Source organism: Erpetoichthys calabaricus, chromosome 2 (assembly GCF_900747795.2).
Source record: "Erpetoichthys calabaricus chromosome 2, fErpCal1.3, whole genome shotgun sequence".
Classification (NCBI taxonomy): domain Eukaryota; kingdom Metazoa; phylum Chordata; class Cladistia; order Polypteriformes; family Polypteridae; genus Erpetoichthys; species Erpetoichthys calabaricus.
The window spans coordinates 30,352,168-30,366,503 of record NC_041395.2 but is presented as its reverse complement, the minus strand read 5'-3'; the positions used below and the strand labels follow the sequence as shown (position 1 = coordinate 30,366,503).

The following is a 14,336-nucleotide window of genomic DNA, read 5'->3' as shown; positions in this document are numbered from 1 at the left end:
GATGAGAACTTTACAGAATTTATATCAAAACAAATCATTTTTTTCTAGAGACAAATATATCCTCAGAGGTCTCTGCAGGGACACTCTGGGAAACCCTGAAGGCCTTCTTAAGAGGACAGATTATCTCATATCTTTCCCACAGAAATAAACTGGAAAGCAAGCAGGTATCAAAGCTAACCAACGAAATGACTAGAATAGATGAAGAACACGCCAAGTGTGCAAGTGAGGCTCTTCATAGGAAAAGGCAGGCTCTGCATTCAGAGCTCAACCTCTTAACAACTAAAGAAACTGAACAACTCATTTTTAAATCAAGACATCATTACTATGAACATGGAGAGAAAGCTAATAAGATTTTAGCTCAACAAATCTACAAGCAAGAAGTTCGCAATGCAATCCCAGCAATTACCAACACAAACGGAGATAAAATCATTGACCATAAAAATATAATGCACACATTTAGAGACTACTATAAATCTTTATATTCTACCGGGTTTAAAGAAAACAACACACAATCTAATGCATTTCTGGATGCATTACAGATACCACAAATAGATACTCTTAGTGCAGAGGAATTGGATAAACCTCTAACGCTACCAGAATTACTAGATGCTATAAAGTCACTTCAGAGTGGGAAAGCAGCAGGCCCTGATGGCTACCCTGCTGAATTTTATAAGAAGTTCTCCATTCAGCTAGCTCCCCTCCTATTACCAACATTAACAGAAGCTAGAGACAATAAAATTCTATCTCAAACTTTTCATCAAGCATCAATCACCATCTTTCCTAAACAAAATAAGGATATATTACAATGTGCATCATAGAGACCAATTTCAATTCTGAATAATGATGTTAAAATACTCTCCAAAGTCCTGGCTAGAAGGATGGAGAAAGTGCTGCCTTCAGTAATATCACAAGATCAAACTGGATTTATTAAAGGCCAACATTTAGCGTCCAATCTTCGATGCCTGTTTAATGTAATATACTCACCCGCAAATTCAAATATCCCAGAGATTTTATTATCCTTGGATGCAGAAAAAGCATTTGATATGATTGAATGGAACTACCTTTTCACTACATTAGAGAAATTTGGGTTTGGCCGAACATTTGTGTATGGATTAAACTACTGTATACCAATCCAGAAGCTTCAGTTTGTATTAACAACATTAATTCAGACTACTTTAAACTAGAGAAGGAATCAGACAAGGATGTCCCTTGTCACCACTACTTTTTGCAATCGCCATTGAGCCACTGGCAGTTCACTGTCGAAATGCTTATGAGATAAAGGGGATTATCAGAGAAGGACTTGAACAGAAAATTTCTTTATATGCAGATGATATGGTACTGTGTATATCAGACCCACAAAATACTGTGCCTACAGTCCTAACAGCACTAACAGAATTCCAAAAGATTTCTGGTCTCAGAATTAATTTGACTAAAAGTGTGCTCTTTCCAGTGAATTCTCAAGCACACAATATTAGATTGGACACCTTCCCTTTTATCATCGCAGATCAGTTTAAATATCTAGGAGTAAACATCACAAGTAAACATAAAGCTCTTTATCAACAAAATTTAGCTGTCTGTATGGAAAAAATCAAGCAAGACTTGCATAGATGGTCAAACCTTCATCTCACTTTAGCTGGAAGAATTAGCATTGTTAAGATGGATATCCTCCCTAAGCTTACTTTTTATTTCAAAATATTCCAATATACATCAATAAATCATTCTTTAACCCTTTAACCGCCAACTCCCTAAATATTCCCCACGCCAGGCGAAATCTGAACAATTTTCGTTTTTTTACTTTTTTACATTTATTCAAGCAGTATTGACCACTAAATGTTGTGCAAGTTCTAGAAATGGGCAAACACATACAACTGGAGTACCAGTTATCCATCCAAATGGTGTACCCATTGTCCAATAGTGGTAGGGCAAGGTACAGAACAATTTTCTCTGAAAGTCCAAAGTCCTTACATTCATCTGGCAACACTGCTGAAATACTACTCATAGGATCCTCTTTGCCAGTGTATACACGAAATCTATAAATGTAACCTGAATTCTCAGTTAAGCAAAACATCTTGATACCAAACCGTGCCCTTTTCAATGGTAGATACTGTCAAAACTGTAAGCGGCCCTTCCACAACAATAAACTTTCATCAACTGCAACTGACGGTCCTGGCATGTAGGGCAACTGAAATGTTTCAAATAAATGGTCAATCAAAGGACGTAGCTTGAACAAGCGGTCGCGGTTTGGATCTTTCTTATCTGGCTCATTTCTGTTGTCATTCAAATGAAAGAATTTCAGCAGCAAAGAGAATCGGTTATGTTTCATGATAGCTGCAAAAATAGGTGTTGCATACATAGGATCTGTAGACCAGTACATCTCAATATCTGGTTTTCTGATTATTCCCATCAACATCAAAATCCCAATGAATTTTTTCATTTAGTTTTCATCAGTGTCTACCCAAGCACGAACACGGGAATGTGGAGGTAAATTGGGATTTTTCTCAATAAACTGTGCTGCATACAGATTTGTCTGATGAACAAAATGTCTGATCAAATCAGGTGACACAAACAGCTCATAAAACTGCTCAGCAGTGTAATTGTTTACATCAACAGTAAAGCCACACGTTGCCTCAAACGGATGCAGAAAAGGTAGTTCACCACGGGCAGCAGTCCAGTTGAGATGCTGGGGATACACCCACTCATCGCTGTCATCCGATGCGTCTTCATTCACAGTATCATGCAGCGCACGTTGCTGCTTATCATTGTCGCTAAAACCTTCTTCAGAACTGCTACAATCATGATCAGAATTGTCCAAAATCGCCTGCAAAGCCTCACTTGAAGTCAGTTTACGTTTCGCCATATTCACAGCTGTCACTTCCGAATCACGTCACATAACCGGCCAAAACAACCACAGAGTTGTCGAAATACAATGTAGTAATAATACCCACGCCAAACCGTCAGTTATACTACGCGCCAGGCATTCATATAACCATAGGCAAATGTGCCGGATAATTCCGGCAGTATGGCGTTAGCAATAAAACAACGATGCCGGATATATCCGGCAGAGGGTGGTTAAGGGGTTAAGAAATTAGATTCAACCATAACCACATTTATTTGGAATTCAAAACATCAACGTATCCAAAGAGCGACCCTACAAAGGCCAAAGGCAGAAGGTGGTATGGCTCTACCTAACTTTCAATTTTACTACTTGGCAGCAAACATACTGCACATCATATTAAAACCTGGACATTGACACAAATAGTTGAACATATGCAGGCTTGGTCTGCAATAGAAATGGAATCCTGCAGTTCATCTTTATATTCCTTGCTTTGTGCCCCAATAAATGCAAATTATCGCCAATGTACTAATAACCCAATAGTGCTTCACTCACTCAGAATATGGAACCAATGTAGGAAACATTTTAAGATAGAGAATCTTTTATTGGTGGCACTACTGCACAAGAACCACCTTTTTCAACCATCGCAAACATATGCAGTTTTTAATGTCTGGAAAACATTTGGGATTAAATCACTTAGAGATCTGTACATAGACAACGTCTTTGCATCCTATGAACAATTACATTCTAAATTTAACTTTCCAGCAACACATTTCTTTCACTATCTTCATTTTAGAAACTTTGTTAAACAGAACCTGCCCAATTTCCCTCATCACCCACCTCCCTCTATGCTAGAAAATATATTCATCAGTTTCAAGGACTTAGACAGCATCTCTGCAATATATAAAACCATTTTACAGTCCCTCCCTTTCGAAGACCCAAGAGGACAATGGGAAAAGGATCTCTCCCTCAACATATTAGAAAAGGAGTGGAAGGTAGCAATGCAGAGAATTCACTCGAGCTCCATATGTGCAAAGCATACAATTATTCAACTAAAAATTATATATCGAGCACATCTGTCTCGCTTAAAATTGTTTCCAGGGTAAGGTCCAACCTGAGAACGCTGCAATCAAGTTCCAGTCTCACTGGGTCACATGTTTTGGGCCTGCACCAAATTAATATCATTTAGGACCAAGATTTTTAAATGCCTTTCAGACAGCCTTGGTGTCACAACCCCTCCTAATCCACTAACAGCTGTGTTTGGCGTACTTCCAGATGGGCTTAAAGTGGAGAAGGACAAGCAAACTGTAATTGCTTTTACTACACTATTGGCACGTAGACTTATCTTGCTCAACTGGAAGAATCCTAACTCTCCCCTTTTAAGTCAATGGGTAACTAATGTTATATATTATTTGAAACTGGAAAAAATAAAATTCTCACTTAGAGGATCTGTGCAGAAATTCTTCCAGACCTGGCAGGATCTAATCAATAACATTTTAGAATAAGCTTTTAAAGCACTGAGGAGGCAGATTCTCCCCCTATTTATTTTAATCTATATTCACTTATTACTCTATATATTTGCTTATTTTTACTAGGTTTAAGTTTTATTCTGCTGGCCATGCTCTTTTTCTCAGGGGTGGGGGTGGATTTGTTTTTAATCCTATTCTTGTAAAATTGATGTATTTGTATGGAATGTTGTTTGATTTCAATAAAATCAATAAAAAAATAAATAAAAAATAAAAGAAGAAATAGTGGGGGAAATGGTTTGCCTGCGTATAAAGGAAATGCATGCAATACGGCTATATGTAGTAATCACTTTCATTGGCAAACAATTGGATGGGCTGCAAAAATACTCATTCCGCTGGCTGCGAGTTTGATACCCATGTAGTAGACATTACTGTAATACAGAAATTGATGAGCTACAGTAGGTTGTGTTGATTTGCCTATTCTTACCAAAACATTTGTCGTGTTCAAACTTATTTTCTATCTGTACAGATAAGACCCTCCACACTTTAAATTAAGCTACAAAGTTTAGGCACAGTACAGCTTTCAATTACTGGCATGCAGTGAATATTAAGCATTTCACTCTCACCTTGCCTTTCAGCTGTGAGTACAAGATCAACTGTTGACCACTGAACAGCATCATTGGTGTTTCTGACACAGGAACTACCTCCATTCCATCTGGAACATGCCAGTTTAACGCAACATTGGTGACTGCTGGCTGCAAGGCGAAACTCAGAGTCTGCATCACCTAAAAGGAGAGAATTATTCCACTAAACATGTCTTCTCTTCTCTCAACTAAACACTCAAAATAATCTGAATGTCTTACTTTTGCTTGCATTCTATCTTTTCCACACACAAATTGGAAATGACCATTTCCTGCTTTGGCCATGCCTTTAATCAAAGCTGTAGATGCGCCATCTCCAATTCCAAATGTAAAACACCTGAAAGAAAGTTAAAAACAAAGTATCACAAATGGAGATTGCGATAAACATTATGTGGAAGAAATGACAAAGGTGAACATATACAGTACTGTATTATTTTCAATCTCACGAAAACACAGTGGTAACAATTTCAGTAAGATAGAGTTAAACTAAAACAAACATATTCTGCATTTGATAAGAGAGCACTGAAAATATTTATGTGTTTGGTGATTGACAATTCACACTAACAACTGTGCAGATTCAGTTAATGTTTACAACCCTAAGACAGAAGTTTATTTAATTACTTTTTTGAGGAAGCAATAAGCACATTGTACATTACACTTCTAGGAAGTTGTCTGGAATATTCTGTGCAGTTCTGGTCTACATACTACTAAAGTCATATACTGTAACAGCACTAAAGTAAGTCCAGAGTAGAGTAACAAAACTATTTCAAGAAATACAGCACATTGTAGACAGAAAAAGAAGTGTTTAAAATTATGAAATCAATTAGTATAGTAGATACCAGCTGTTCCTTTTGTCATGACACACTGGTGGTCAAAGGATTATTGTGAGAACAGAAAATAAATAGGAGATTGCAGTCAGACAGGAATAACAGAACATAGCCAAAAATGACAAATGATGTAGCAACCAAAACACAAGGGACAGCGAGAAGTCAAAGTCAAAAAGCAGATCAAAAACCATAAATGAGACCTGACACGAGGGCCTACTTGGTAAATAAACTACTTTAGAAGATTTAACCACTAAGGGATAATGTGCAACATGATCATGGGCAGATTTATATCGTCACAACCAGTGATGTAATTGATGTGACAATTGTGGTAATAAAAACTTCTTCAAAACACATTAAAACAATTAAATGACCTCACAAATAGATTCTACATGGTAGAAACCCATAAAATAAACCCAAACACACAGATATAAAACATGTCAATGGCTACGCCTTTAAAATGTGCTCCTCATCAAAAAGAGTATCATTGTTGTTACTGTAAACATAATTGACTTCAAACATATGAAAAAGTCCGGAGATCACTAAACGGAAAGTAATGACAACGGAAAGTACACATTAGTAGAGTCATATCTGAAGCATAATTGTCTCAGTGTAACTCATCTGGCATTTTGAGAAGAGTTAATACTTGTCATTCATTATGTGCCCAGTTTCTCCAAATAATCAAATTAATTTAACAGCCACCAAAGCATATAAAATACCCAGTCAGAGATGGGACTTTTTTTGTAAGGAATGCCTTTGCAGTAGAGCAAAAGGTCTATAATATAATACATGCTGTAGACATGACATCTACAAGACAATGTGAAAGGATACAGTATGGAAAAAAGTGGCAGCATCTTTAAACATGCACTTTCCGACCTAGCCACTGAATCATCTCTTAATTAGGGACATCAGATCTGTCTCTTTTTACTGAACATTAATCTTTAAATGTATGTTGACTCATATTTTGCATAACGTTTCTTTTTCTGCGGCATTGAGTTAAATATATTTAATTCAGTATGACACTATACTTAAGTCCAAATATATATATATATATATATATATATATATATATATATATATATATATATATATATCTATATATATATATATATCTATATATCTATCTATGTATATCTATATATATATATATATATATATCTATATATATATATCTATATATATATATATATATATATCTATATATATATATATCTATATATATATATATATATATATATATATATATATATATATATATATATATATATATACACATACATATACACAGGTCAAATTCCGTTATAACGGAACTGTTTCCATATTAATTGAATGCCATACTAGTGTTTTTTATGTTCTGTTTGATACATGTGTAATTCATTTTGTAACATTACCTACTGTACTAAGACCCTTAACGCTGCACACAATGTGGGCTAAGATAGTACACAACTTTGCTCCCCTTCTCTGACTTCAAAAAGCACTTAGTCCTGGTTTGCTACTAGTCTGTGGCTCTAATGCACACTGCAACAGCACTAAACCCAAAAGTTATTTTTTTTTACTGTAAATTCATACTAAGACCAGATCAGTACGGGATCATTCCAAGCTGTTAGCACACTGCAACTGACCCTAATAATTCAAGGGATATTCAGTGCATCTTCTTGTTTCAATCCTCTGACTTGTGCTTTTCAAAAACTTTTCTAATTAGTGCTTGGAGTGTTTTTTGTCTTTGTGTGTAGGTTAATCCACCATACTGACTCTCCGCAAGTTAGACCTTCCAGATACAGGGGAATTTATACTACAATCAACTGAAACCACAGACAGATGATCTCAGTTGAACTAATTCTATGGCTTCTAAAACCAATTGGCTGTGCTAAGGATGTTTAGGTGTATCATATTAAATACTTATGCTATCACCTTTTTTGAGTTTTACATTTGGAATTAATTTACCCTCTTTACAGAGATTCTCTTTCACGTTGACATTGAAGAGTCTTTCTGTCATAAAAGCCACTGTGATTTAATGCTCTAGAACATTAGGGGGTCAATACTTTTCATAGGCACTTTATCCAAGGAAAAATTACACAGGCACAGGGAGAGTACATAAACTGCACAACATTAGCACTGAGATCACCATGCAGCCATATTGAAAAATATGTGACAAATAATACGTTGAATTTGTATTGCTTTCTTGATTTTAAAAAGTAGTATTCAAATCACAGTTTAATAAAAGGATTCTACACTGAGGATTTGGAGAAATTCTCTGGAAAATTCAAAATACATAAAGGTTATTTTAACTATAAAAAGTACAGAGTTTGGAGACACAATACTTTGAATGTACAGGCAGCCAGCTTTACATAAATGAATGAATAACAATTATCTGTAGTAATACTGCAAGTAAACCAAATAAGTACATGCTAAATAAACCATTTACTTTTCTTTACATCATTTACATACAGTATGTATGATAAGTTATGATTGAAAGCCAAGATGATTGTGTTCTCCTGGGCTTTCCCATTGTTTTTTTATACCAAAGTCCAACATAAACTCAAAGAGACACAATACCTGTGTTTGGCAGAGTTTTTTTTTACTTTTTCGATGACTTCCTTTATGTTTCCAACTTCACCATCAGTGAATACAAACAACTGAAAGAAATAATCATTACTTTAAAATTGTAACTTAAAGAATGTAATGATTCCTAACAAGAGTGTGAGGATACAGACAGAAATTATAATTGCTAAAACAATATTTTTGAAAGAGTAGTCATATACAGTGGCCACAGAATGTTGCAAGATGAATGATATCCCTACCACCTCGTATGTCACTTCCAGATGTCCGTCCTCCTGACCTGTACTTAACAGGAAGTGTTTCCATCTTGGAGCAGTCACTAGCATTTATAAAGATGTCTTTTTGCCCTTCCTCAACACATTTATAACTTGCATTTATTTTCAGTTATATGGGGTTTTCCTGTGGGAGCCCCAAATCTTTATGTTTGTCTATGTTTTTCATTACAGTGGCATAGATGGTAGGATTTACAAAGATTCTCATGATAAACTAATCCAGATGAGGAGGGTCCAGAGGACTGGACACCGGAAGTGACATCAGAGGTGGTAGGGATGTCAAACATCCGGTCTTTAGGGGAAAGAAGAGAAGAGGCGTTAGTAAACAGTGAATCGGCAATTAATTACCATCACCAGAGCATTTAAGCTGTCCCCAAAAAGCATGTATCCCCGAGGAGCACATGTGTGTGACAATATATTCAGACTCCTTCACTTTTGTCACATTCTGCTATATTGGGGCCTTATGCTAAAATCGTTTGAATTCATTTTTCCCCTCATCAAACAACACTCAATACCACATAATGACAAAGCAAAAATAAAATTTTAGAAATTTTTGCTAATTTACCTACTCTCATCTTCCCATTCACTTCTGCTGGTGAGAGTTGCGGTTGTAATTTTATTAAAAACTAGCTGAAATACCCAGCATTACCCGGGAGGAAAATAAAGTGTTTTTTTTTGTTTGTTTTTTTTAATTGTTTGAGTAAATATATTTAAAAAAAAACAACTTTAAAAATAAAAATTAATTAACAAACAATGAAGACTCACTAATGTGCTTGTCTTGCGGTCTTGTATGTATGTTATCATCCAGTTGACACTTGGAACTGGCCAACTCTATTTAATTTCAACAGCAACAGGGACGTAGTGGTGCGTAAACATAGAGAATGCTGGCAGTCACCTCCAGTTCGCCCTCTGGTGGTCATTCCGAGTGTCAACTGGATTATAACATGCATAGAAGACCACAAGATCACCCCCCACCCTACCCAGAAAGGGGGTGGGTTAGGGTTGATTTCACCCTACAGTATTTTTAGTCTACCAATGAGAAACATGTGTACCAAGTTTCATGAAAATCGCTCCAGCCGTTCGTACATACATACACATACATATACATTGACTTATATATATATATATATATATATATATATATATATATATACAGTAGATAACAAAAAAATGAAATGTCACATTGACACATATTCAACCCCTTTGCTATGACATTTGAAATCTGGCTCAGGTGTATCTCATTCTATTGATGATCACTGACATGCTTCTACACCTTGTTTGGCATCCACCTGTGGTCAATTCAACTTATTGGACATGATCTGGAAAGGCACACACACCTGTGTATAGAAGGTCTCACAGTTCACAGTCTGCAGAGCTTAGAGATAAGATAATGTGGAGAGGCACAGATCTCAAGAAAATACTAAAATCATCTGTGGCATTGACGGTTGCCAAGGGAACAGCAAGCCATAATAATTCTTACATGAAAAAAGTGTAGACCAATCATTATAATAAACTGAGCAACTGGGGGGGTAGGGCTTCAGTAAAAGAGGTGACCCAATGGTCACTCTGGCTGAGCTCCAGAGAATCTGTATGAAGATGGGAGAAACTTCCAGAAGAACAACTACAAAGGTAAAACACTAACCTTGGCTTTAAGGGAGAAGTCAGACAACACATTGAAAGACCACTTTGAGTCTGCAACAAGGCACCCACATAACTCTCAAACTAAAAGAAATAAGATTCTCTGTTCTGGTGAAACGGTTTGGCCTCAATTCTAAGTGTCATGTCTGGAGGAAACCAGCCAGCGCTCATCATCTGTACAACACCATTGTAACGGTGTAGCATAGTGGTGGCAACATTATGCTGTTGTGTTGCTTTTAGCAGTAAGGACAGTGAAACTAGTTAGGACTGAGGGAAAGCCCAACATAGATATCCTTAATGAAAATCTGCTCCACAGTCTTCAGAACTTCAGACTGGGCCAAAGGTCCACCTTCCAATAAGACAATTAGATAAGATTTGATATATTTTACTAATCCCCAAGGAGAAATTCAGCTTCCTTAAGCAGAAAGCAAAGACAACAAAGGGATGGCTTAGGGTTATCTCTGTGAATGTTCTTGAGTGACCCATCCAGACAGCAGATTGGAACCCAGCAAATATCTCTGTAGATACCTGAAAATAGCTTCTACCAACAGGCTCTATCAAATCGACGGAGACTGAGAGGATTGTAAGAGAACAATGACAGCTAATCCCCAAATACAGTTGTGCAAAGCTTGTTGTGTCAGACCCAAGAGAACTCCAGGCTGTAATCTTTGCCAAAGTTGCTTAAATGAAGTACTGAGTAGAGGGTCTGAATAATGATTTTGGCATATGGGTGCAACATAGCAAAATGTGCAAAGAGTGAAGGGGTCTGAATACTTTCTGAATTCACTGTACAGCAGTGGTGGCCTCTAGAGGGTGTTATTGAGCCAAACTGAAATGTTACCTGAGAAGCAAAAATAAATAACAATCTATTCCTTCTGTGACTCTAGCAGATCTACAAAATTGTGTACATCATGCCAAATCAAAAGAAACAAATTGAAAATGTTTCAACGAACATTAAAACTGTGAGTTTTTTAAAAAAACTATCCATATTCTTTAAAAATGTAAGGGTAACTTTGTTTGGGTGCAGTGCATTACTTCACCAACTTAGCCCATTTTTGATGATCTTCGCCTGTGTAGGAAATGGGTGGATCACTTTTTCTCAATTAACAACAGTATGATAGATGTTTTCAACAAAGCAAACCAAAATGGAGACAAAACACCATTCACTTTAGGAATATGATTAGAGAAACGCAGATCTGTACAAGAGCACAAGACGATCTCAACAGCATTGAACGTACATCAGAAATCAGTGCAGTCCATCAATCACAGTAGATAAGGCCACCACTCTAAACTTAGTAGTCAAACAAGAATGCCATTTGTCAGAGAGTGGTGCTGTCTCTCTGACTGAGTTGCATATGTCAGTTACTATAACTGGGGAGGATTTTCACAGCTTAACATTTCCAAGGCCTAGAAAACTAGTAAGAAAGAAGCCCTGACTGAAAACAGGAAAGAATTTAAAATATGAGATCTTATGAGACTACAGTGGAACTTTTTGATTTGAACACTAAGCGGTATGAGGAGCATAAACCTAACAAGGCACCTCAGCTGGGAAACACAATCCCTGGCATAAAATGGGGCAACTGGCAGCATCATGTTATTCCAGTAGCAAGGACTGGCAATCTGGTCAGGATTGATGGGAAGATGGATGTTGTACAATTTATATAGATCTAAGAGGAAAAACTGCTCTACTCTGACATAAGGGCTAAACTAGGGAGGAGATCTGTTTTTCTACAGGACAATGACACAAAACACACTGCCAGAACAACATTGGTGTTGCCTAAAATGTAGACAACTGATGTCCATGAGGAGCTCAGTCACAGTCCTGATAATAACTCCATTGAACAACTGTGGTGAGATCTAAAACTTGCTATCCGTTGTTGCTCCTCTACTAACCTGGCACAGCAGCTTGATCTGCTAGGAGGACTTGAACAACTCCTGTTCCATTATGCTGCATAATTTATAGACTTATCCAAAAAGACTACTTCCTGTAATTGCTGCGTAGGGTGGTTCAGCCAAGCACTTAGAGGAGATGAGCTACAAATGTGTTTGGGGATGAAAACCTGAAAACGTTTGCTATTTCAGTTTTTGAACTACATTTTTTTAATGGTTTATAAGTTTTGTTTATTTTTGGGAAGCATTGTGAAAAAGATTATTTGATTTGCAAATAGAATTTCCCAGACAAACTGATCAAAATTTTAGATTGTGACAATTTATCTGAAAAAAAAAGTGTTGCTATAACATTTGCACACATACAATGAGATATGTGATATTCTAGGGGCCATGTTATCCATGTTACAAACCATTAGCTCATTTGTTTAGCATCTTAACTTAGTTTCTTTTAAAAAATACATTCTCTTAGCACAACTAGCTTTTGCTATTTAAATCAATGAATTCTTTGATAACTTTAGTATTTTATATTTTTGTGCCCGTTTAGTGACTCTTATTCCCTTTTCGTTGACCTTGCCTCTACTGACTACACTTTTAGATCTCCCATAAAAAACAGGAAAATATTTAAAAAGGAATCTTCCCCACATTCTCTTTCCTATCCTTCCCTTACGGTGTTTGTCTGAGTACTACACAGTATTCTGGTCTCTTTCTACCCCTATATGGTTCTTCCCTGCTCTTGTTCTTTTTCTATATACATCTGTCTATCCCTATTCCATATGCTGGGTTACCTGCCCTGAGGGGACACTTGAATGGGTACTCCTCTGTACTACACTTACTGGAGTACCACAGGCACTTCCTGTCCTTTCATACTGACATGAGGAGTTCCTCTCATGCTGCCAGTCTGGATCTCTCCCTCTCTCTCTCCTGAGAAGCATTCCTATGCAGGGCTGGACAAATCGATAGTCTAGCTGTCAAACCACAGACTCACAAAGCCTGGCAGACTACCAGATATTTCGGATCTTTGATCAATGCAATATTTTTCTAATCAAAAGCAATCTAATAACAACAAAAGGACAAAATCTTCACGTACAATCTTAATTAGGGAGTTGCTTTTAAAGACAGCTGCTAATAGTGCACCAGACTGCCATAACACCTTCCTAACATGCATACACCCACTAGTGAGCAATATAAGAAAATTGTGCCACAAGTCTCTAAAGCAAGCAAAAGAAACAATAGTGTTACCTGTAAAGCAACTGGGGCAGTGAAAACAAGAATGTCAAAAATTAATTGCATCTTCTTATCGTTTACCAGGATATAAATAAGGTAGTAATTAATGCATACTTTGTTAATTAGGAGAGGACAAGGCACACCATTCCACTACTGCCTCAAAACCACAAACTAGTGCAAGGAATCAAAATTACAAGCAGCATTATGACAAAACTAATGGAAAATAACTTTTCAAATAATGGAAAAACTTTTTCAGGAGATTAAATATGGAGGAAATTCCACAAAGTAGCCATGGCTGCAGTTAGCATCACAGCTATGTCAGAGAATATTCCGTGCTATATGCAGAAAGCACATATAAATGCAGTCCATTGTTTTTAGAAAAAGAAATGAGGGTAGAAAAAGTGTGAAAGCACAGTAAAATCTGAATATTTACAATACTAGTCAGGCTACAAGATCCAACAAATGCTGATACAGTTTGAAGTCATTTCCTGAAATGTACAACTTGGAAACAAACATGTACCTGTACACTGATGTAGTAGGTAGCTCCTTTCAACTGACAGGACCTCCACTGAGAAAATGACCTCAAATATTTACCAATTTTTTGATCACATGTGATGGCTTGAATGCTCCAATAATGCTCATATCACAAATTTAAGTGTTCAGATTTAGGAAATGGACATTATCGAAATCAGAGGACTATACTCTATTACAAACAGATTTTGCCCTATGCAGTCACAGAAAGAGCACAAGTGGAAGCTCAATAAAAATAAAATGCTCACCAATAACTGATATGTATTCAGGGGTCCTAACAGGTACAGTATACTGGAGGTTGTGAAAATGTTCCTTACTATTAGCCTAAACACTGTATAGTACGCACACGTTTCTTCAGGCCTAAACCTCATCTTTGCTAGCATCATGACCCACTTAATGGTCCAAGAATGACAAATTTTAATGCAGCTCTATATATTGATTACTTGCTGTGGTCAACA

The 14,336-nt window shown here is 36.7% G+C and overlaps 1 protein-coding gene across 22 annotated transcripts in view; it reads right to left on the bottom strand.

Moving 5' to 3' along the window:
* The window catches only part of LOC114645722 (von Willebrand factor A domain-containing protein 5A-like), a 168,839-nt gene that overhangs the window by 107,488 nt on the left and 47,015 nt on the right, over nucleotides 1-14,336 (bottom strand). For all 22 annotated transcript variants that reach the window (XM_051923102.1, XM_051923103.1, XM_051923104.1 and 19 more), the window contains exons 10-12: nucleotides 8,321-8,400; nucleotides 5,163-5,277; nucleotides 4,926-5,084 (exon numbers count right to left, since the gene is read on the bottom strand). In XM_051923102.1, coding sequence (XP_051779062.1) covers nucleotides 4,926-5,084; nucleotides 5,163-5,277; nucleotides 8,321-8,400 — 354 coding nt within the window. The remainder of the gene's footprint in view (nucleotides 1-4,925; nucleotides 5,085-5,162; nucleotides 5,278-8,320; nucleotides 8,401-14,336) is intronic.